The sequence below is a fragment of the Vipera berus genome, assembly GCF_964194415.1.
Source record: "Vipera berus genome assembly, chromosome: Z".
Lineage (NCBI taxonomy): Eukaryota > Metazoa > Chordata > Lepidosauria > Squamata > Viperidae > Vipera > Vipera berus.
Window position 1 is genome coordinate 61,461,359 of NC_138205.1, and position 24,077 is coordinate 61,485,435.

At 43.3% G+C, this 24,077-nt stretch overlaps 1 protein-coding gene across 7 annotated transcripts in view; it reads right to left on the bottom strand.

Moving 5' to 3' along the window:
* The window catches only part of IKZF1 (IKAROS family zinc finger 1), a 122,690-nt gene that overhangs the window by 72,254 nt on the left and 26,359 nt on the right, over positions 1 to 24,077 (bottom strand). For all 7 annotated transcript variants that reach the window (XM_081346491.1, XM_081346490.1, XM_081346496.1 and 4 more), the window contains exon 3: positions 4,915 to 5,034. In XM_081346491.1, the coding sequence (XP_081202617.1) occupies positions 4,915 to 5,034 (120 nt within the window). The remainder of the gene's footprint in view (positions 1 to 4,914; positions 5,035 to 24,077) is intronic.

Genomic DNA, 24,077 nt, shown 5'->3' on the forward strand with positions numbered 1-24,077 from the left:
ATCCCGCTCCCACCAGAGAGTGATCAATGCTGTTCTTGTTCCATATTCAGCCCTGATTCCTGACTGTTTTTCCACTGATTGTTCTATCAAAAAATATTCTTAATTCTTGCTTCTCTCTTTGATCAGTTTCTATCCATTGTTTCTTGTCCTGCCTTCAGATACTTTGGAGAATATGTTGACTCCCTCTTCTTTGTGGGCAATCCCTTAGATATTGGAACACTGCTATCATATGTACCAATCTGAGATATGTTCCCAATAGAAGAAGAGACAGGAAAGCTCCATGTGAGGGATCTTCAGTCAGGTTATAAATTCTTTATACAGTTTGAAGTGATGCAGAATTAGGAATCTCTGCCATGAGTTTGGGAGTATATAAGTTTAGACTCGAAAAGGTTGAGGGCAAGAGAAGAAGGGGATGACAGAGAATGAGGTGGCTGGATAATAATAATAAACCTTTATTGTCAAAGTACATGTGTACATTGAGATTAGCTGAGCCTCCCCCCGTGCTCTCTCCCCCCAACACACAGTGACAACAAACCCTCCATCCTACCACACCATGTGAACCAACTACACCACACACCGGCCTCCCAAGTCAATTCTGCATAAGATTATGTCTTATTTAAAAGCCTAACAGCCACCTAACAGCCTAACATAGAGTCACTGAAGCAGTAGCTGTGAGCCTAAATGGACTCCAGAAGATGGTAGAGTACAGGAAAGCCTGGAGGAACGTTGTCCATGGGGTCGCAATGGCTCGGACATGACTTCACAATTAACAACAAAGTTTAGACATAAGAAATCATTCTGTTCTATACTAGCTAATATTTCTAGAATATGTTGCTTTTTTAAAGATAGTGGCTAGATGAATAGCATTCTTCCCAAATAAATAAACCATATTTCCCAATCAGGAATAGAATATTTCCTCTTTTTCTTTAGTGTGCTTGACTTTTTATTTTGTTTGTTGGGTGTGGACCTATATTTCAGCATTGAACAAAGATTCTAAAGGGGAGAAAAAGGAGAGAACAAATGCGTCACTGGATTTGAGCAACATCAATTTAATTATTTGTTTCCCATATTCCACTTTGCTGTTGTATTAATATAATAAAAAAACAAGCAACTGTTTTTGGAAAAAATAGGACCTTTCCCATTGGAAACAACAACAGCAACAATACCTGAATACTGGCACTTAAAAAAATATCTGGCCATAATTCATTTATGGGTTGGATTCAGAACCCTTAAACAGTGCTGGAATTCTTGATTTTAAGGGAAATTAAAGCTGAATGTAAGCAAAGCTTATCCTGGACTTCCAAAAAGTGATTTTATCAAGGTAGATAAGATTCCTTGGAAAAGTAACTCAAGATGGTACTCAAGAATATAAAAGGGAAAAAATTCAACATGCAGTTACAATGAAGAAAAAAAATCAGAAGACATCCAAAGCACAGATGGCCAGGAAGCACACATTTACTTCAATGAATTTAAACCACCAGAATCACATGTGTTGCATCCTAGAGTACTGATGGCCTGCCTCAATCTTTAGATATCACTTTTGAGAAATCCTGGAGAAAGAATGAACACTTATGACTGGAAAAGGAAAAAAAATGTGCCTATATTTCAAGAGGAAAACAAAAAATCTACCAATCAGCTCAACATCAATAATTGGAAATTCATAACCTTATTTGCTAAGTGTTTTAAAAACAATATGGTGATTATTAGATGTAAACATGGATTTGCCAAAACCAAACTTCTAACTTTTAATTGGATAAAATGTGACTAGGGGGGCCTTTGCCCAGGTTCGCCTGGTGCGCCAGTTGCGGCCCTATCTAGACCGGGATGCCTTGCATACAGTCACTCATGCGCTCGTGACCTCATGCGCTCGTGACCTCTCGGTTAGACTACTGCAACGCTCTCTACATGGGGCTGCCCTTGAGGACCACTCGGAGGCTCCAACTGGTGCAGAATGCAGCCGTGCGAGTTGTGTTGGGGGTCTCCCAATACTCCCATGTTACACCTCTGCTCCGTGAGCTGCATTGGCTTCCAGTTGCCTTCTGGGTGAGATTCAAGGTGCTGGTAATGACCTACAAAGCCCTACATGGCATGGGTCCGGATTACCTTAGGGAGCACCTGCGGCCGGCATCAACTTCCCTCTGCCCAGTGCGCTTCCACAGAGAGGGCCTCCTCAGGGTGCCACCGGTCAGAGAATGCCGACTGGTGGCCCCCAGGGGGAGGGCGTTCTCTGTGGGTGCGCCTGACCTTTGGAACCGTTTACCGGTTGAGCTCCAGATGGCTCCCGACCTTCGCTCCTTCTGACGTGATCTAAAAACCTATTTGTTTGAACAAGCCGGCCTGGTCTGATGGGTTTGGGTTTTAATTATTGTTTTTAAGTAATTGATTTATTGTATTTGGGCACTATGTTTTAATCTGTTTTTAATTTTTGTATTTTGGTATTTTAGTATTTATTGCCCTGTTCACCGCCCTGAGTCCTTCGGGAGAAGGGTGGTATACAAATAAAATAAAATAAAATAAATAAATTAAATTAAATAACTTTATGGTTTGTGAGAATGCTGAAGATTTCTAGCCTTATACCTTAAAAATGACATCAGATTTGCTCTCTTATGTATATTGGATAAAAAATCCTTCAAAAGTATTGCATTACTGTATTTCATTATATTTATATTTCATAAATCATTTGGAATGGCAAAAAACTTCTGAAAAAATGTTTAAAGAAACTTTCTTCCTTTAATGACCACAAATAATCACCACAAACCTGAGGTATTCATATGGTAACCATTGTGTGTTTGGTAAAATGTAGTAAATTAAATCATCATCATCATTTTAGCTATTGTTTATCCACTACAGGATGAAGGCTTCTTCTGCATGTTTCCAACCAATATAGTCCTGAGCTTTCTTTTGCTAATTGGGCCCACAATACTTGTTAATCACTCCATCTTGTTTTAGGTCTCTTTTGTGGACATTTTTTATCAAGTGGAATCCATTCTATGGCTGCTTTAGTCCACCTGCCATCAGTTCTTCTTGCTATTTGACCAACCAACTTCCATTTCAATTCTTTTATTCTCTTGATGATATTCTATACTTTTGTTTGTTTTCTAATCCATGTGCGAGTCTTGTCTTGTAATGCTGAGCATGTATCTTTCTGTGGCTCTTTGTGCCACTTGTAGCATTTGTAGCAATTATGAGGTTAGTGTCAATGTTTCACTGGCATATGTTAGAGCCGGTAGCACACACTGATTGAAAACATTTCTCTTCAGACATAGGGAGAGGTTGTTCTTGAAAATTATGCTTAGCTTGCCGAATGCCTGCCACTAGCTACATTTCAATTTCCTTTATTGTATCACCTACCATTGAGATCCATTGGCCAAGTATATGTAGTGGTCTACTACATCTAATTCTTCTCCAGATATAAACATTTTTCTTTCTTTGAGTAAACTAAATAAAAATACTAAACAATTGGTAAATTTCATCGGCCAATGGTAATATTGATCATATTTAAGATATAATTCTTGTTATTTGTGATGATAAATTTATTTGTAAAATCTGAGGAGATAAAATTGTTTCAATCCCAAACTACTGTTCTACAGAATAGTGATAAAAGGAATTACCAAACCTATAATTCATTCCATACATTAGTTCTGCTTGTTCCTCTGAAAATAAAGAGGTGAATGTTTTATAGATATTGGCAACATCATCCATTTGCTGTGCAAGAATGTTTCCTCATGGCTGTGCTGCAACTGTCATGATAAAAAGTTTTGTCTTATCTCTTTTTTACTTATCATGGGATCAAAAGAAACACAGAGTGGGAAGAAACCACACTAAGTTCATAGACACATGCACATTCACATGTAGCAAAGCATGAAATCTCCCAGTATGGCCATAATACTGTCATAAGGAATTATTTGTGTAACTGCACTTTAGGAAACATGGGACAATTTGTGTAATTATGTTGTGTATGTGTTTATGTATACACACACATACACAAACACACATACTATTTGTTATCCATTATCTACTATACACCATCCTCTATATAGTATAGTGTAAAGTAGTGGCTTGCAGATTCAATCAAAACATAGCAATATTTAAAGTACAGTAATATGTACAGAATCCCTACAACTTTGATAAAAAACAAAAATAATAAAGCAGCAAATTTACTTTGAAGGCCTCTGGAAATGTTGCTACAGGTAGTCTCAACTTACAACCACAATTGCAACAAGAACTTCCAACTTCCATTGCTAAGTGACATGGTCATTAAATGAGTTGCCCCCAATTTTATGATATTTATGTTGCAGTTGCTAAGTGTGTCATGAGGTCATTAAGCAAATCCAGCTTCCCCATTTGACTTTGCTTATTGGAAGCCCTCCAGGAACATTATAAATGTGATCAAGGCATAAGGCATGGCAACCATTATGTTGGTTGGTTGCCAAGCATCCAAAATTTAATCATGTGACTGCAAAGATACTGCAATATTCATTTAAGGACTGGTTGTAAGTTACTTTCTTCAGTGCCATTGTAACTTTGAATAGCCATTAAAAATACTTTAAGTCAAGGACTAAGGACTATCAGTATAGTAGAGAGTAAATGAGACAGGCCTCCCTAGGCAGAAGGTTCAGAGTCCAGATGCAGCCACTACAAAGTTAGCTCTTCCCCTATAATCCATGCCTTTATAAATTTAGTTCTTCATTATGACATCCTTTTGGGGAAACTGAACAGATTTTTTTTCAAGTTAGAGGGTTGCCTGATATTTGCTTTAAATCTGAACATTTATTTTATTTAAGACAGAAAAGAAACATGAAAAAGAGGCTTTGTGAAAAATGAGAGTACAGACTTAAATATTTTTCTCCCAAGTATAAGTGAAACAACTTATGCATGACAGAGCAGAATCAACCCATGTACCAACAATCTTACCCAAAACTCTTTCATTTCTAGAATTTGGCAATCCTCCTGTGCTAGTTGAAAGATCTTCTGGTACAGGCATGGGCTCATCAGCATCATCTGGAGCATCGCTTACTGGAGGACTTTCTTTCCCTGATAATAAAAGAGCAATCCCACCAAGTTAGGAAAGATATCTGCTATCTTTTCAAATAAGATACAGATAATACTGATAGTGATTCCAAGACCATAAAAAACAAGGCAAATCATGATGTTGGTTTGGATTGGCAAGTATTTTAAAACTAAAGACAGATTTTGAATTGAACAAAGCCTAAAGATTAGTAAGTATATTTGCTGCTTCCTCTATTTGCATCAAGTGACACTGCAAATAATTTTATCATTCTTTTCCATTCTTTTTTTATTAAAGAGTTTTACAAAAACAAAATTTTACAATATATCCCCAAATCCCTCCCACCCCAAACCCGCCCACTTCCCCCACAACTTCCCAGAGCTAAATACAGGATTATAGTTACAATAATCATATTCTAAATAAAAATTATGCATAATATACAATTAACCAAATTCATAATGTGCTTTAACTCCTCTTTAACATAACTACAAACAAAGTACCAATAACAATATCCCACTAAAATCTACTCATAAGCTAAATGGAACTTCTTAGTCCCATATTTGTTCTGAATATAATTTATCCATCTCCTCCAAACTGAAATATATCTTTCCTGTGAACGATCTTTCAAATAAGCAGAAATCTTAGACATTTCTGCAAGATTCGAAACTTTAAACACCCATTCTTCTATAGTGGGCAAACTATCCTTCTTCCAATATTGTCCCAACAGTAACCGTGCTGCTGTTATCATGTTCAACATCAAGTTAGTTTCTTTAACATCACAATCTACAACAATACCCAATAAAAACAATTGCGGAGAAAACTTTATCTTTCTCTTAAAAATCTTTTGAATGTTCCACCAAATTTTGATCCAAAAAGCTTTTATATTTCTACAAGTCCACCACATGTGAAAATAGGTAGCTTCTAAACTACCACATCTCCAACATTTAGACTGTAAATTAGGATACATGTTGGACAACTTCTTGGGATCCAGATGCCATCTATAAAACATTTTATAAAAATTTTCTCTTAAGTTTTGAGCCTGAGTAAATTTAACATTTCTGACCCAAATTATCTCCCAGGTGTCCAACGAAATTGGTTCCTGAATATTTCGTGCCCACTTTATCATACAGTCTTTAACCAGTTCCGTTTCCAAATCCAATTCAATTAAAGCATTATATATCCTCTTTATATGTGCACAATTTAAATCTCTAATTTGTTTTACTAAATTTTGATCTGTAATTGTGATGCCAACCTTTTGATCTGACTTCCACCTAGCTTTCAATTGGGTATATTGAAACCAAGAGTAACTTATGTTTTCTTGTCTTAACTCCTCTAATGATTTAAGTTGCCAATCATTCCCTTGCAATCTAAGTAATTCCTTATAAGAAACCATATCCATACTCACTCCCATAGATACGCCCTCTATCGCGTGTCCAGGAATTCCCCAAATCGATATTTTATAATTTAACTTATAACAATACTTTTTCCAGACACGCAATAAAGCACTTCTAAGAATATGGGACGCAGTGGCTCAGTGGGTTAGGACACTGAGCTTGTCGATCAGAAGGTTGGCAGTTTGGCGGATCAAATCCCGAGTGCTGCGTAACAGAGTGAGCGCCTGTTACTCGTCCCAGCTTCTGCCCACCTAGCAGTTCGAAAGCACGTAAAAATGCAAGTAGAAAAATAGGGACCACTCCGGTGGGAAGGTAACAGCGTTCCGTGCGCCTTTGGCGTCTAGTCATTTATTTATTTATTTATTTATTTATTTATTTATTTATTTATTTATTTATTTATTTATTTATTTATTTGTTTTTATATACCGCCCTTCTCCCGAGGGACTCGGGGCGGTGTACAGAGTAAGGTAGGTATACAGTTGAACAATAGTCAGAAACAATAGTAATAATAATAACTGAGACCCCAAGAGCTATCAGGCCAGGCCGGACTGCTGGAACAGGTAAGTTTTTAATTCGCGCCGGAAGGTGCGGAGGTCGGGGGCCATCCGGATTTCGGTAGGCAAGCAGTTCCAGAGGGAAGCCAGTGCAGCTCACGGAGGAGAGGTGTGATACGGGAGGCCCCCAAAAGTGTCCGTGCAGCTGCACTCTGCACCAGTTGAAGCTTCCGAGTGGCTCTCAAGGGCAGCCACATGTAGAGAGCGTTACAGTAGTCAAGGCGAGAGGTCACAAGAGCATGGGTGACTGTACGTAAGGCATCCAGGTCCAGATAAGGCCGTAGTTGGCGCACCAGTTGAACCCGGGAGAAGGCCCCCTTGGTCACAGCTCCTATGTGATCTTCCAGGGATAGCTGTGAGTCTAGGAGGACACCCAGGTTGCGGGCCCTATCAACAGGGGGTAATAACTCATCCCCGATGTTAAGGGATGGAATGTTCTGAGTATCCTGGCTTGCCGGTATGTACAGCCATTCAGTCTTGTCCGGGTTGAGTTGAAGCCTGTTCCTCCCCATCCATTCCCGGACCGCTTCCAGGCAACGGGACATCACGTCGAGGGCATCACTGATGCTGTTTGGAGTTGAGATGAAAAGCTGGGTGTCATCAGCATACTGATGATACCCTACTCCAAAACCACGAATGATCTCACCCAGCGGTTTCATGTAGATGTTGAACAGGAGAGGCGAGAGAACCGACCCCTGAGGGACTCCGCAAACGAGAGGCCTCGGAGTCGACCTCTGTCCTCCTGCCAGCACCGACTGCGAGCGACCCAGGAGAAAGGAGGAGAACCACCGCAGAACTGTGCCTCCCACTCCCAGTCCCCTGAGGCGCCGCAGCAAGATACCATGGTCGATGGTATCGAAAGCCGCCGAAAGGTCTAATAAGACTAGGACAGAGGAATGGCCCCTGTCCCGGGCCCTCCAGAGATCATTCATCAGAGCGACCAATGCCGTCTCCGTGCTGTAGCCCGGCCTGAAGCCCGATTGGCACGCGTCAAGATAAACCGCTTCATCCAGGACCTGAGGAAGTTGATGTGCCACCACACTCTCAACAACCTTTGCAAGGAAGCGAAGGTTGGAGACTGGACGAAAGCTATTCAATGAGGTTGGATCCAAGGTGGGCTTCTTGAGTAGAGGTCTCACCACCGCCTTCTTCAAGGCGGTGTGGAAGTGACCCTCACTCAGAGAAGCAGAGATGACCGCCTGAAACCAGCCTCGTGTCCCCTCTCGAGCTGCATAGGCCAGCCAGGAAGGGCACGGGTCCAGTAAGCATGTGGAGGAGCTCAACCTCCTCATAATCCTGTCCACTTCCTTTGGAGTCACAGGATCAAATTCCTCCCAGGTGACGTCGACAAGACTGTCCATGTCCTGTTCCTCCAACTCTGCCCAGTTGGAGTCCAGGCTGGTTCGAATCCGAGCGATTTTATCCAACAGATATTGACCAAATTCCTCGGCTCGACCCTGTAAGGGTTCCTCCCTCACCTCTTGGTTCAGTAGGGAGCGAGTCACTCTGAACAAGGCAGCCGGGCGATTATCTGCGGACGCGATGAGGATGGAAAAGTAGTTGGATTTCGCCACCCTTATCGCTGCGAGATAAGACCTGGTGAGGATTCTTAGTCGCAATCGGTCGGATTCGGATCGACTGGATCTCCAACGGCTCTCTAGGCCCCGTCTCCGACGCTTCATCTCCTGGAGCTCCGCGGTGAACCATGGGGCTCGCTGGGATCTGCGCCGGGTCAGGGGCCGCAGGGGTACAACTCGGTCCAGCGCCTCCGTGGCTGCCCTTTCCCAGGCTTCCACTAAGGCGTCCACCGAGCTGTGAGCAGGGAGTGCAGGTGGGTTCCCAAGCGCTGCCTGGAACCTGTCAGGGTCCATTAGGTGCCTGGGGCGGTACCATCTGGTTGGCACCGTGCACCCACGGCGGGGGGTGGCAAAGGGGAAGTCTAGCCATAGGAGGTGATGATCGGTCCATGACAGGGGCGTAACGGTCGTGGAGCCCCCACCGATATCATCATGCCACCGTCCAGATAAGAACACCAAGTCGGGGGTGTGGCCTCCCTCATGAGTCGGTCCAGAAATTATTTGTGACAGGTCCATGGCCGCCATGGAAGCCATGAACTCCCGAGCTAGTTCGGACGATCCTCCCAGGGACGGTAGGTTAAAGTCGCCCAAGACCATGAGTTTGGGGAATTCAACCACCAACCCTGAGAGGACATCGAGTAGCTTAGGCAGGGCTGCCGCTGCACGATTAGGTGGAAGGTATGCCAGCAGCAGGCCCAACTGCGCCCCCGGACCGTATCTCAGGAAGAGAGACTCACACCCGACTATCTGAGGGACGGTGGTCTCCCGCGGGCTAAGGATCTCCCTGATGATTACTGCCACTCCTCTGCCCCTACCATGGGCCCGAGGCTGGTGCAGCACCTGGAAACCAGGCGGGCAGAGGTCAACCAGAGGGACACCACCCTCTGGGCCTAGCCAGGTTTCCGTGATGCAAGCCAGGTCTGCGTGCTCACTCTCCACTAGGTCACGAACAAGGTGAGCCTTGTTAGCAACGGACCTGGCATTTAGGTAGACCAGCCTGAGCTTAGGAGGCTGCACATCTTCGCTCCCGGGTCCTCGGGGGAAGTACAGAGGGTCGGAGCGTCTCACCGCTTGTACAGAGCGGAGATGACCCTCCCGGTGTCGATACGGCCCTCTGCTTGTGCACCTTCTGCCGTTCCCCACCATCCTGGGAATTGGTTGTTCGTCAGCTCGCCACTGGGCTTTGTCGCCGACTGGCCCACGTTCCTCACCTTCGTGAACGATCGTAGGCCCGGCCTGCGCTATGGTAGTTGGAAGGCCCCCCTTCACCAAACAACCATAGTCTTTTCCCGCCCCCCTCCCTAACCCGACAAAGAACTTAACTAGGAACTTAACCAGGGGCCTCTTGTTGGACTTATGCTGGAGGCCCCTGATCCTGCCCGGCCATCTCTCAGAGGCCCAATGGTCATGCCGGCCACATGACCACGGAGACGTCCTCGGACAAGCGCTGGCTCTTCGGCTTTGAAACGGAGATGAGCACCAGCCCCTAGAGTCGGAAACGACTAGCACGCATGTGCGGGGGAACCTTTACCTTTACCTTTAAGAATATGGGATTTAAAAGCCCTGTCCACCTTCTTATCGTAAAGCAAATATGCATGCCATCCATATACCAAATCCCATCCCTCAAGATGCAGTATTCTCTTGTTAGTTAAATTAAGCCAATCACTAACCCAGGTCAAAGCAGCCGCATCATAATACAATTTCAAATTTGGTGCCTTGAGTCCCCCTCTTTCCCTGGCATCTTGTAAAATCTTAAATTTAACTCTTGGTTTTTTCCCCGCCCAAATAAATTTGTTAATACCCTTCTGCCATTGATCAAAGTTGGCATCCTTTTTCAATATAGGTATCATTTGAAACAAAAAAAGAAACTTTGGTAGAACATTCATTTTAACAACTGCAATTCTTCCCAGTAATGATAATTGTAATTTTTTCCAATTATTTAAGTCCCTTTGTACCTTCAACCATAGTGTTTCATAATTATTCTTATACAATTTTACATTTGAGGCTGCAATATATACTCCTAAATATTTAACCTTCTTCACTATTTCAAAACCTGTTAATTTAGATAACATATCCCTTTCACTCATAGATAAGTTCTTAGATAATATCTTAGTCTTATTACTATTCACCTTAAACCCAGAAACCTTACCATACTGAGTTATAATTTCCATCAAATCTATAACCGACTGTAACGGTTGGGATACTGTCACAACCAAGTCATCAGCAAAAGCTCTCAATCTATAATCATTCTGTTTTATTTTAATTCCCTTTATCATAGAAGACTCTCGAATTTTGATTAATAAAATCTCTAATGTTAAAACAAACAATAATGGTGATAGGGGGCAACCCTGTCTTGTACCTTTTTCAATTTTAAAAGTCTCTGTTAATCCCCCATTAACTATAATTTGTGCAGTTTGTTGTTGATATATAACTTTCATAGCATGTAGAAAACCTTCTCCAAAATTCATCTCCTCAACAACTCTTAATAAAAATTGCCAATTCAATTGGTCAAAGGCTTTCTCTGCATCCAAAAATATCAATATCTTTTCCATTCTTTTAACACATTGAATTGGAGCCAGGCTATTTTCAATTAAATCCTATTGAAGTCAACAAAACTTGTAATTTTTAACTTTTTATATTGATTTGTATGGCTTTAAGAGCAACCAAGTTAATATATCAGACAGCTGAACAAGGAGAATCAGATTGTGGAGAGTTTGGAATATCTTTTTGAATTGATTTCCATTTTGACTCCACATTGTTTCATATACTAATCCTTTTTTAATTGAAAATGTTAAAAAGGACAGATAAAGGAAGTGCACATTCTTTTCCACATTGATATTCCTACCTTTTTGCACAATATTTCATGAGGTACTGCATGAAGTATATTTTGGGGGAAATACACATATAAAGTGCACATCTTAACTACTTATTCTGTAACAATTACAAGTTGTTAGCCTCCTTTTTGTGCAAATTGCTTTAACATGAAAGCAAACACTACTTTGATGCTGGCTATTCCTAAATTCTGCTTTAATACTACTTTTCAAATAAATAGAATCTGGCTGTTCTTCAGCAAAACCTTCCTATTTAAATAACTAACTAACTAAATAAGTTATATTTAATGTGCTGTACATTGGCTCTTCTTGGTGTTCATATTTCATGCCTTAACATATTTTACATACCCAGATACTGTAAGTCAGAGTTTGTGGCAATTTTAATAGATATGTAATCATACAAGCATTTTCTAACAGATGACTTTCAAAGTGGAAAGATGGGGAAAATAGGCATTCTCCATTTAATTTTAAGAAGCATGTTCAGAATAATAACTGGAACTGGTTGTGCAATTGCAAACAAAGAAACAAGCATTGGGACAAAATATTTAAATGGCATCTAGACATCTGAGTCCCAAATGTGTTCCTTTGCTTCTTGATAGAAACCAGTCCCAAATACATGTTTCAACTCTGATCCATGCATTTAATTCACTCTGTTTAATTAGATCATTTTTCTTATACAAAACTGTGAGTCTAGTTTTCTGGCAGTGCCACACCTGCTATTGCCATGCCATCTCAGCTTGGCACATCATATTCTAGTCACAGCAAACAATTTTTTCAGCCAAGATAAAGTCCCAGAAGCTGGTTTGGGTGGGTCTGCTTTTTGTTATCTGACTGACAGCACTTCAATTAAAAATAACTAGATCTTGGCTGTAAATAACCATTTGATCTCTAAATAAAAGGAAAGAATTTAACATTTCTTGCTAATGGTAACAAAACACCTTGATTTCACTCTGTCAGAAAAGACAGATCACAAAATTAGAGAAAAGTATTATGATAATTTTGGGGGGAATAGCAGACAAGCTGTTCCTTGTACATATCTAGTGGCCTGCAGAATTTTTGCAGCCTAGGTACAATAGTTCTTAGCCTTCATTTTTCAAAAGAGACAATGGAATAGAGTTGTCCAAACAAACTTATTGTTGAATCTTCACTGTTATTACATTTTCAACTGAGCAGGGAAAAAGCTCATTTCAAAAACGACTGCTTTCTGGAGTGGAATAGAAGTGTGAATGGGAAGCTTATCATATAGGAAGCTCCTTCCAAATCCAAGAAGTGCAAAAAAAGCTTCTCTTTTATGTTTGTCAGCTTATATACCTACTATTTTAAATATAATTTTGCAGCTATTTTAAGGCAGGGAGCCATTCTGCTTTTTCCTTTTGTCAACAAATATGCTATTGATCCTTTTCCTACTTATACAGGCAATGGAAGCAGAAGGATTTCCCTTTGCTCAGTCTCATGTTGTTAGGAAGTTTCTATCTGTCAGACATTACTTGTTGAATGGTTGATATGTATTACAAATTATTATTGGGCATAGACTCATATTTCATAAAGAAAGGACAGATAATGTTGATTCAGAAGGAACTATCAGGATCTGAATCAGTCATTCAAGGACTGTATTTACCTGAGTGCACTTGAAACCATGCCTATCTAAAACCTTGCATACACAATGCCCCCCTTCCCACATGCATATATTCATCTGCACATGCATACAGGAACGTGACATCTTAACCTTTCAGAATTGGAAAAAAATGATATTAATGTAATGTAATGTAATAAAGCTTATGTGCTACTCCAAATCAAGAAGATGAAACTATGGTGTTTTAGGTATCTTTATCCATAATTTTGGCCTATCTTTTCCTACAGGAGAAAATTCATGGTCTTTCATTGCCATTAGCAGCAATAAATTAGCTTCAGGTGAGAAAGAAGAGGGAATTATTTATTTATTATTTAGTTATTAAATATGGATTCTTACTCAAGACCCACTAAGGAGTACACATGATGAAAAGCATAGTATATGGCTAAGATATGCAAATTTACAAGCAGACACATCCATTAAATGTGATGAATATACACACTGAGTTATTATGCATTTTATTTGTTAACATATATATTAACATGGCACTTAACATGTATTCATCTCATTGTGTGATCTGTAGATCATCTAACATCTTAGATGATCCTAATACTTTTTGAGAAGCATTTTTTTCTGACACTATATATATATATATATATATATATATATATATATATATATATATAATGTCACTCATAAGATAAGTTAAAACCACCAATTATTGTAATTTTTATTTAAAATGTTTCTTCCAAATCCTTTATAATTGCATATTCTGCAATGCTAGCTTACAGAATGTTCTTTTAAGGTAAGATGACAAATTTTCACAAGTTTTGACTTTTATATGCTTGTGTTAAACATCAGGATCATCACACCCATTTCATGTTGCACTTTGATGACATCACATTCATATATATATTTCCCAGTGCTCATTCTCAAAAGGCTCCAGGCATTTTACAAAAACTGACATCTTAACAATTAAATAGATAGCAGCATTAAAAAAATTGGAACAGTATAACCTGCTTTGAAATGTATGTTCTGAATTCGCCTCTAAGCAAAAAAGGACCAGTCCTGGCTCAGCTGCAATAACAGGTGGTTTCTGAACATCGATATCCAAAATAGTAATGATTATGGATTTAAAGTTATTTAAATGTCTTTCCATTCAAATTAACACAAACCTGGCATTCAATGAAATGTCATATGGAAGGGAAGAGATTCCTTTCAACTAGTTACAGAGGCAAAACAGCTCCAGCCTTGAGATAGGAATCATATGCCATCCTCTCTGTCCTTTCTCCAAATATCAATTAACAAATGGGTATTTCCCTCTTCCTGACCCACAACCCCTTCAAGCTTCATCATGGTAAAAATGACAAGATCTCCTTTGACCTGGTCACTCAAAGGATTTTGATTAAATGTAAATTTCTGGTATGTGTTTTCATACACTTGTACAATTTGGAAAAGAGAATACTTGTTACAATACCATATGATCTCAGAACCGATTCCTATTTCATTTCTATCTATCCACTCTAACCCAAAAGCAAACATCACCTTTCCCTGGGTTCTGCCATACTCCCAAGGAGGAGGGGGGATGTGCCCGCAGGTTTATTGCCTCTGCTTCCTCTATCTGCTACAATGTAATTTTTTGCTCTCGTTTATTGTCTTTGCTTCCTCTATCCGCTACAATGTAACATCTTGCTCTCCTGTGCTATATCTCTCTCTGAACCTATCTCCCTAAACTGTCAGCTAGAACATGGGAAGGAATAAAGAATGCAACCTCTGTGCCTCATTTGTTTCTACAATCCCAGAGGAAGGTGTGAAGAGCCGTCAACCATTGCTGTGTGATCTGGAGATGGGCTGATGTTATCTCCCTTTTTCCCATGATGGACCTAACACCTGGGGATTGGTCGTCCCACACTGGCCGGGTGCACTATGGGGTAGGTTCTTGCTTGGGGATACCTTAACCTATCATTCTGTGTGGGAAATCTCAGATCCTATCTAGTATGCCTGCTATCAACTATTCTTAATAAAAGTTCCTGTTGGAAAAATTCATTTCCAAGAGTTCTGCTTTCTTAAGATGTGGGGTTGAAGTGGGTCCTGACATTAGACAGGAACTGCAGTAATAGTCAACCTGGAAGGAGGACTTTGCAAAATCTACAATGTCAGATGATGGGGCAGGGAAGGAAGAGTCCACTGTGAAGGGGGAGCCCTCCCTCTGGCAGGGACCCTGCTAGCTGTCGGGATCCGAGACATCCTACTGCTCAGAAGAAGAAGTGGTGGAAATGCACAGCCATAAACCTCAGTGGTCAATGGGCATTGGAAAGAAAGATGAGTGAGAGAAGAGATCGAGAAAGGTGACCCTAAGATGGGGCAGCCACCAAAATGGAGCAAAAAATGGAGAGATCCTTCACCTTAATGAAGAGGAAGGAGATAGCGTGCAGCACTCGAACTGGATCCTAGAGAAAGCTATTGACCTGATGAAAAGTTCCCTCGGCTCTCTTGGGGATGAGAAACCTGAACCCCATGGCCGCACCAATACCTTGGGCTGCAGCCAGAATCGGAAGCTGAAGTCCCGGGGATGTCCACTAAGACTGCTGAGACAACAGCTACCACTTTAGCATACCCCACTCCCCACCGACCCACAGCTGCTGACCAGGATGGGAGACAACACCATCAGTGGCAAAGGTACCGATCCATCCAAAGATTCCCACCATTGATGTGAAATTCAGGGGAGAGTTGCAATGCTGGGGGTTCTTCCTAACACAAGTCCTCAGCTACATGGAAGAATACAGATGAGATGTCCCCAGTGACAAAGCCCATATCCATATTGTGCAATACGCTCTGGATGGGGCGGCTGCAGAATGGATGGTGAACATGCATGATTCCAATGCTTCAGAGCTCACAACTTCAACCACATCATGTCCTCACTGAGAAGGTGATTCAAGGACCCCCTGGCTGACCAGAAAGCCCATGAGAAGATCAAAACAGTGAAGCAAGGCAGACACCTGGTATATATATATGCAAGAATTCTGGGCCATTGCCAGTAAACTGAACTGGCCAGAAGACATCCTCCTTAGCCACTTCAAGGATGGCCTGAATTATGTACAATGCTTGCCTACCCCGAGGGGATCCTAGCTGACTAGATGAATGGTACGTCCTGGTGGAGGAAACAGAAATTGACCTACTGAAGCTTCCTCCTCAACAACGCACAGACTGTGCCATAGAAATCAAACCTGGGGCAAAACTCCCAAAGCCCAGATTGTACTCCATGAACCCTAAGGAGCAGGAGGAGATGAAAAGATTCAGAAACAAAAACTTAGAAAGGGATTTATCGAACCTGCAAAGCCCAAAGTAGCCGCCCCAGTCCTTTTCAGAGAAAAAAAGGATGTTACCTTGCGCTTGTGCATGGATTACCGCACCCTGAATGCAATCAATGAAAGCAACCTGTACCCCCTACCCCTCATGAAGGACATGTTATCCCACCTATCAAAAGGAAGAATTTTCACCAAACTAGACCTAAGTGAAGCATACTACTGCATTAGGATTAAGGAAGGGGACAAATGGAAAACTGCATTTAATTACCTGATGAGATGCTATTAATTCAAAGTTTTGCTATTTGAACTGCAAGGGGCCCCTGCAGTATTTATACAATTAATCAATGAGGTTGATTAATAATAAACATGTGTGCACAATCAAAGACAGACTGCCATGGGTGGGGGAGAAGTTATATATACCAACCACCCAAAGAGTCACTTTCATGCAGCTGTGCCATGATACAAAATCAGCAGGGCATTTTGGATTTGTAAAAACACTACATTTAATCAAAAGACAGTTTTGGTGGCCATCCATGAAAAAGGACATAGAAATCCATGTGGCCAGCTGCCCAACTTGCACAGCTGCTAAGAGGTTGCAAGTGAAATCACCCGGACTGCTACAACCAGTGGCAAATCCTTTGACCCCATGGAAAGAAATATCCATGGATTTTATAGTGGAGTTACCAGAAAGCAACGGAAACACTGTTATCTGGGTGGTTAAAAAAGGTAAAGGTAAAGGTTCCCCTGCACATGCGTGCTAGTCATTTCCAACTCTAGGGGCCGGTGCTCATCTCCGTTTCAAAGCCAAAGAGCCAGCACTGGTCCGAGGACATTTCCATGGTCATGTGGCCGGCATGACTAGATGCCAAAGGCGCATGGAACGCTGTTACCTTCCCACTGTAGTAGTCCCTATTTTTCTACTTGCATTTTTATGTGCTTTCAAACTGCTAGGTTGGCAGAAGCTGGGATGAGTAATAGGTGCTCACTCTGTTATGTGGCACTTGGGATTTGACCCACCAAACTGCCGACCTTCTGATCGACAAGCTCAGCATCCTAACCCACTGAGCCACCGCATCCCTTCTGGGTGGTTATGGATCTATTTTCAAAACAAGTGCATTTTATCCCTTGCCAAAAAATCCCTACTGCAAAAACTTTAGCAAAACTATTTGTGCAGCACATCTACAGATTGATGGGGCACCCGAACACATCATATGATTTATCACTACTCCGGAGCTGACTTGTATGCCCTTAGGGCAGTCTCTGCCTCATGGGCGCGACCTGTCGCCTGTTTCCATACTCCCCTTAATGACGATCCCAAGCTTTGGGATTCCGAGAGGTGGTTGGGCTTAGATAGGGGCCTCGAGTCAAGATATGTTAAGAGGCCCCTGATAAAATTTCTAGCCGGTTATTTTAAGAAGTTAGTGAGGGGGAGGGAAGGGAGGGAATTTTTAACCGGCACTCAGTCTGGTCCTGTTAGAGGTCCTGACGGGACGGGGTTGGGGGAGGTGGCTGCTGGTTCTGAGAATGTGGGGGTGGGGCTTCAAATCCCCACGGCGATAGGGAACGGCAGCAGGTGTCTGCGCGGAGGGCCATATCAACATCTGGGATCGCGCCCCCGCTATCTCCGAGCGGTGGCGCGCTCCGACCCTCCGGTTAGCGCCCTCTTACCCGGGGATGAGGGTGATCAGGCCCCTGAGCTCAGGTTGGTCTATTTTAACGCTAGATCCGTAGTTAACAAAGCTCCCCTCATCCGTGATCTGATCGAGGAGGAACGTGCGGATCTAGCGTGCATCACGGAAACTTGGCTGGGCTCGGAGGGAGGGGTGCCTCTCACCGAGATATGCCCGCCGGGTTTCCGGGTGCTGCACCAGCCGCGGGCTCAGGGCAGGGGTGGTGGGGTGGCAGTGGTTATTCGGGAGACTTTGTGTCCCCGGGAGGCCACCATTGTCCAGATGGCCGGGAGTGAATCCCTCCTCTTGAGATGTGGTCCTCGGGTTCAGTTGGGCTTGTTGCTCACATACCTGGCGCCCAGCTGTGTGGCAACAGCCCTGCCTGAGCTGCTCGACACCCTCTCAGGGTTGGCGGTGGAGTTCCCCAGGCTTATAGTCCTGGGTGACTTCAACCTGCCATCACTGGGGGGGTCGTCGGAGTTAGCTCGGGAGTTCATGGCTTCCATGACAGCCATGGGCCTGACCCAGGTTATTGAGGGCCCTACTCACGAGGGGGATCATACTCTCGACCTGGTGTTCCTGTCTGGACAGTGGTTGGATGATCTGGGAGGGGGTTCCCCATCCATCACCCCTCTGTCATGGTCAGATCATCACCTCCTGAGGCTGGTTTTCCGTCATGCCATCCCCCGCCGCTGGGCGGCGGAACCGACCAGGTGGTTCCGCCCCAGGCGCCTAATGGACCCGGACCGGTTCCAGAGGGCGCTTGGGCCTATACCTATCACCCTTACCCACAGCCCAGTCGATGCTCTGGTGGAGGCCTGGGAAACGGCTGCCACCAGGGCACTCGACTGCGTTGTACCCTCGCGACCTCTGACTCGGCGCAGATCCCGTTGGGCCCCATGGTTCTCTGTGGAGCTCCGGGAGATGAAGCGTCGGAGACGAGGTCTAGAGAGCGGTTGGAGATCCAGCCGATCCGAATCCGACCGATTGCAGTTAAGAACCTTTATAAGGTCTTATCTTGCGGCGATAAGGACGGCAAAGTCTAACTACTTTGCCTCCCTTATCGCGTCCGCAGATAATCGCCCGGCCGCCCTGTTTAGGGTGACTCGCTCCCTCCTTAACCAGGAGGTGAGAGAGGATCCCTTGCAGGGACGAGCCGAGGAGTTTAGTCATCATCTGGCGGACAAAATCGCTCTGATCCGGACCGGCTTGGACTCTGACTGGGCAGAGTCTGACGTGGAGGAATCAGGCGGTCTTGAGCATGTTATCTGGACTGAGTTCGACCCTGTTTCCCCTGATGATGTGGACAGGATCATGGGGAGACTGAGCACCACCACCTGTTTGTTGGATCCGTGCCCCTCCTGGCTAGCTTATGCGGCTCGGGAGGGAACACGAGGCTGGTTCCATGCAGTAATAACTGCTTCTTTGAAGGAGGGTGTCTTCCCTGCCGCCTTGAAGGAGGCGGTGGTGAGGCCCCTTCTCAAGAAGCCTGCTTTGGACCCGGCTGTTTTAAACAACTATCGTCCAGTCTCCAACCTTCGCTTTCTGGCGAAGGTTGTTGAGAGTGTGGTGGCGCATCAGCTCCCTCTGTTCCTGGAGGAAACTGATTATCTGGACCCGTACCAATCGGGCTTCAGGCCCGGATACAGCACGGAGACGGCATTGGTCGCGCTGGTGAATGATCTCTGGAGGGCTAGGGACAGGGGTTGTTCCTCTGTCCTGGTCCTATTAGATCTCTCAGCGGCTTTCGATACCATCGACCATGGTATCCTGCTGCGGCGTCTCAGGGGGTTGGGAGTGGGAGGCACCGTTTTACGGTGGTTCTCCTCCTACCTCCAGGGCCGCTCGCAGTCGGTGTTGACAGGAGGGCAGAGATCCACCCCGAGGTCTCTCATTTGTGGAGTTCCTCAGGGGTCGGTCCTCTCACCTCTCCTGTTCAACATCTATATGAAGCCGCTGGGCGAGATCATTCGTGGTTTCGGGGTGGGGTATCACCAGTACGCTGATGATACCCAACTTTTTCTTTCCACCCCGAACCAACCCAGCGATGCCCTCTCCGTGATGTCCCGGTGCCTGGAGGCGGTTCAGGTCTGGATGGGGAGAAACAGGCTTCGTCTCAATCCCGCCAAGACTGAGTGGCTGTGCATATCGGCATCTCGGGTTAACCAAGTTATTCCACCTCTAACGATGGGGGGTGAGGTGTTACCCCCCGTTGATAGGGCTCGCAACTTGGGCGTCCTCCTGGATTCACGGCTCAATTTTGAAGACCACATAGGAGCCGTGACCAGGGGGGCTTTTGCACAGGTTCGCCTGGTGCGCCAGTTGCGTCCCTATCTGGACCGAGACGCCCTACGCACAGTTACTCATGCGCTTGTGACCTCCCGTTTGGACTACTGTAACGCTCTCTACATGGGGCTGCCCTTGAAGACCACTCGGAGGCTTCAACTGGTGCAGAATGCGGCCGCGCGAGTTGTAATGGGGGTTTCCCGATACTCCCATGTAACACCTCTACTCCGCGAGCTGCATTGGCTTCCGGTTGCCCTCCGGGTGAAATTCAAGGTGCTGGTTATTACCTATAAAGCCCTACATGGCCTGGGTCCGGGCTATTTGAGGGAACACCTGCTGCCGGCATCAAACGCCCTTCGCCCAGTGCGCTCCCACAGGGAGGGTCTGCTCAGGGTGCCGCCGGTGAGAGATTGCCGGCGGGTGACACCCAGGGATAGGGCCTTCTCTGTGGGAGCGCCTGCCCTCTGGAACCAGCTGCCGGTGGAGCTGAGGACTGCCCCCGACCTCCGATCATTCCGCCGGGGCCTGAAGACCTGGCTCTTTGAGCTCTCAGGCCCAGGCTGAGGAGAAATTTTTAATTCGGGTTTTAATGTATACAGGGTAATTTAATATCTTTTAATTGGTTTTTTAACTTTTGTATGGTGGATTTTTAATTCCCTGTAAACCGCCCTGAGTCCTCAGGGAATAGGGCGGTATATAAATGCAAATAAATAAATAAATAAATAAATATTAGATAGGGGAGTGCAATCCACATCAGAGTTATGGAAAGAATTTAGAATGTCATCTAGTCATCATCCTCAGACTAATGGATCGACTGAACATTCGAACTCAATACTTGAGCAATATTTAAGGTGCTTTATTAATTTTCAGCAAATGAATTGGATGGACCTACTTCCTTTCGCAAAAGTTGCCTACAATAACGCAGTCTACTACAGCACAGGCTACACTCCTTTTCAAGTAATCACTGGCCAAAGTTTCAACCCTATGCCAGAACTAACCCCAAATGAACCGGCAATCCCATCACTGAAAGAATGGATATCCCAATTACAAAACACCTGGTCAGTGGTTAGGAACACCTTAGACGAAGCTAGACAGGCACACAAAACACAAGCAGATAAAAAAGAGTCAAACCTAAAACATTCACTGTAGGAGAAATAGTATATTTGTCTACAAAATACCTAAAATCCCTACAGCCCTGAAAAAAACTTGGTCCAAAATATATAGGACTTTTTCCAATTAAAAGAATAATAAACCCAGTTACCGTAGAATTAGAATTGCTGAAGAACCTCAGACAAATACACCCAATCTTTCACTGCAGCTTGCTGAAACAAAAACAACAATCGCCCTTACAGCCAAAAATCCCCACCACCACCTCCAGTCATGGTTGAAGGAGAACAACACTTTGAAATAAAAGAAATCCTAGATTATAGGAAGTACCATGGGGCAACCCAATACCTAGTAACTTGGAAATACCTTCCCTCTTCACAGAATGAGTGGGTCCACAAATGATATGTTTAAGCACCCAAACTGCTAAAAAAGTTTCATACAGAATTTCCCAACAAACCCGACTAACCTATATGCCTGTTTTGTTGTCTCTACAGCTGGATCTCTCCTATCTTTAAGGGGGGCAGGATGTCAGAACCCATTCCTATTTCATTTCTATGTATCCCCTCTAACCGAAAAGCAAATATCACCTTTCCCTGGGTTCTGCCATACTCCCAAGGGGGAGGGGGGACATGCCCATGGGTTTATTGCTTCCTCTATCCGCTACAATGTAATTGTCAGAATCCAGTTATATTTCATTTCTATCCTCTCTAAATTACAAACTAATCCTTACTATCTCCTAGATTCTGTCATACTAAAAATGTGGAGGGGGTATGCATGGGGGTTTTATTACTTTCACTTCCTGGATACAATACAAAGTAACCATTTGTTGATTCACTTTGGGTCTATTAACCAAAGAATGTTGCCATTTGCCTTTCATCCTATGTCTCTCTGAAGATCTGCTCTTTACTAACAGTGAGGGAAAAGGGGAGGGGGAAAGAGGCAACACTTGGGATCTGGGCAATAAGAAGATTGAATGATCGTGCCAATGGAGCTGGATGGATGTTATCTTCCAAGAGTTCTGTTTTCTTAAGATGTAGATTGAAGTGGGTCCTTACAGTAGCCTTTTGCTTTCGTTTATTGCCTTTGCTTCCTGTATTCTCTACAATACAACATTTTGCTCCCCTGCACTATATCTCTGTCCGAACTTATCTCCCTAAACTGTCAGCTAGAACAAGGGAAGGAATAAAAAATGCAACCTCTGTGCCTGGTTTGTTCCTACGATCCCAGAGGAAGGTGTGAAGAACCGTCAACCATTGCTGTGTGATCTGGAGATGGGCCGATGTTATCTCCCCTTTTCCCATGATGGACCTAACACCTGGGGATTGGTCATCCCACACTGGCCGGGTGCACTATGGGGTAGGTTCTTGCTTGGGGATACCTTAACCTATCATTCTGTGTGGGAAATCTCAGATCCTATCTAGTATGCCTGCTATCAACTATTCTTAATAAAAGTTCCTGTTGGAAGAATTCGTTTCCAAGAGTTCTGCTTTCTTAAGATGTGGGATTAAGTGGGTCCTGACATATGTGTGTGTGTGTGTGTGTGTGTGTGTATAGAAATAATAGGAATGTGATGCACTTACAGTAAGGATCAACAGGCAAGATGTGTGTGTGTGTGTGTGTGTGTGTGTGTGTGTGTAGAAATAATAGGAATGTGATGCACTTACAGTAAGGATCAACAGGCAAGAGGATGGATGCTTATTAACCTCTATTTTTCTAAACTTATTAATGTTCCTTTGCATGTTCTACAATTTATTTCTCCAGTAATTTACTACAGAACAATAAAAAACTATGAAAAAATGGGAAATGGGATTTGTGGGGGAGAACTGCAGATGTGTAAGTATTCAGCCTCTCTCTACTAAATTTCCCATGCATTTGTTCATCTAGTAAACATGGGGTGCAAGGCATATAAAAGTTGTGTTCAAACACAGGATAAGATTTATATCAAGTCTTGAGAAATGTTGATTCAAATTGCACTGAGCTGATTAAAAGTAAAAGCATGGATAGTAAAAATCTCATTGGAAAGATCTGCAAATTCATTTGTTTCATTGGTCATGCACACTTCCTTTCTGCATAATGTCCAGGGAATTCTCCTCACAAACCTGTTCACTAATCTTGCCTTTGGCAATCATGTTGTTTGTTTCTCTTCTGGTTATATCAAAAGCAAACAAGCAAAAATCATATTCATTATCAGCCAATTGCATTTATATATTTGGTAAAGAGCAAGGAAAATTATTGAATACGAATATGCTGTTGAATTAGCTGTTACCAAGACAAAATAGACTGAAGCTTTCAAAATTTTAAAAGTTCAAAACAGATAACATTTAGAAGTGGTTCAGGCATATGCTTCCCTGATTCACTGGAGTATAAGAAAGGAGATAATAAGCTGCACAGTCAGACCTGCAAAATTCTGTTATTATAAAAGTAGTGCTAGCCTTTCCTGTGGCTTTCCTAGTCAGGTATACCTAGTGGGGCTGACTAGCCTACTTACAATGTTAAACTTCACCATAATTTTGGTGTGAGATAATTGGCAACAAAAGTATCTTTTTTTCCCATTTGTATTGCTTCTGGTGAAAATTGACTCCTCATAAACTGACTCCTCATACAAAGGTAACCTTAGTAAAAAAAAAAAAAAGCAATTTTATTCTGTCTGCTTAAAAGGATCAGTGAATAAAGAATTCAGATTGTCTTCCTTTGGGCAAGGTACATTGCCTTTTCCAACTGGTCAGCTGAAGCACTCACCAATCCCATAATGAACAAAGCCATAATGGATTA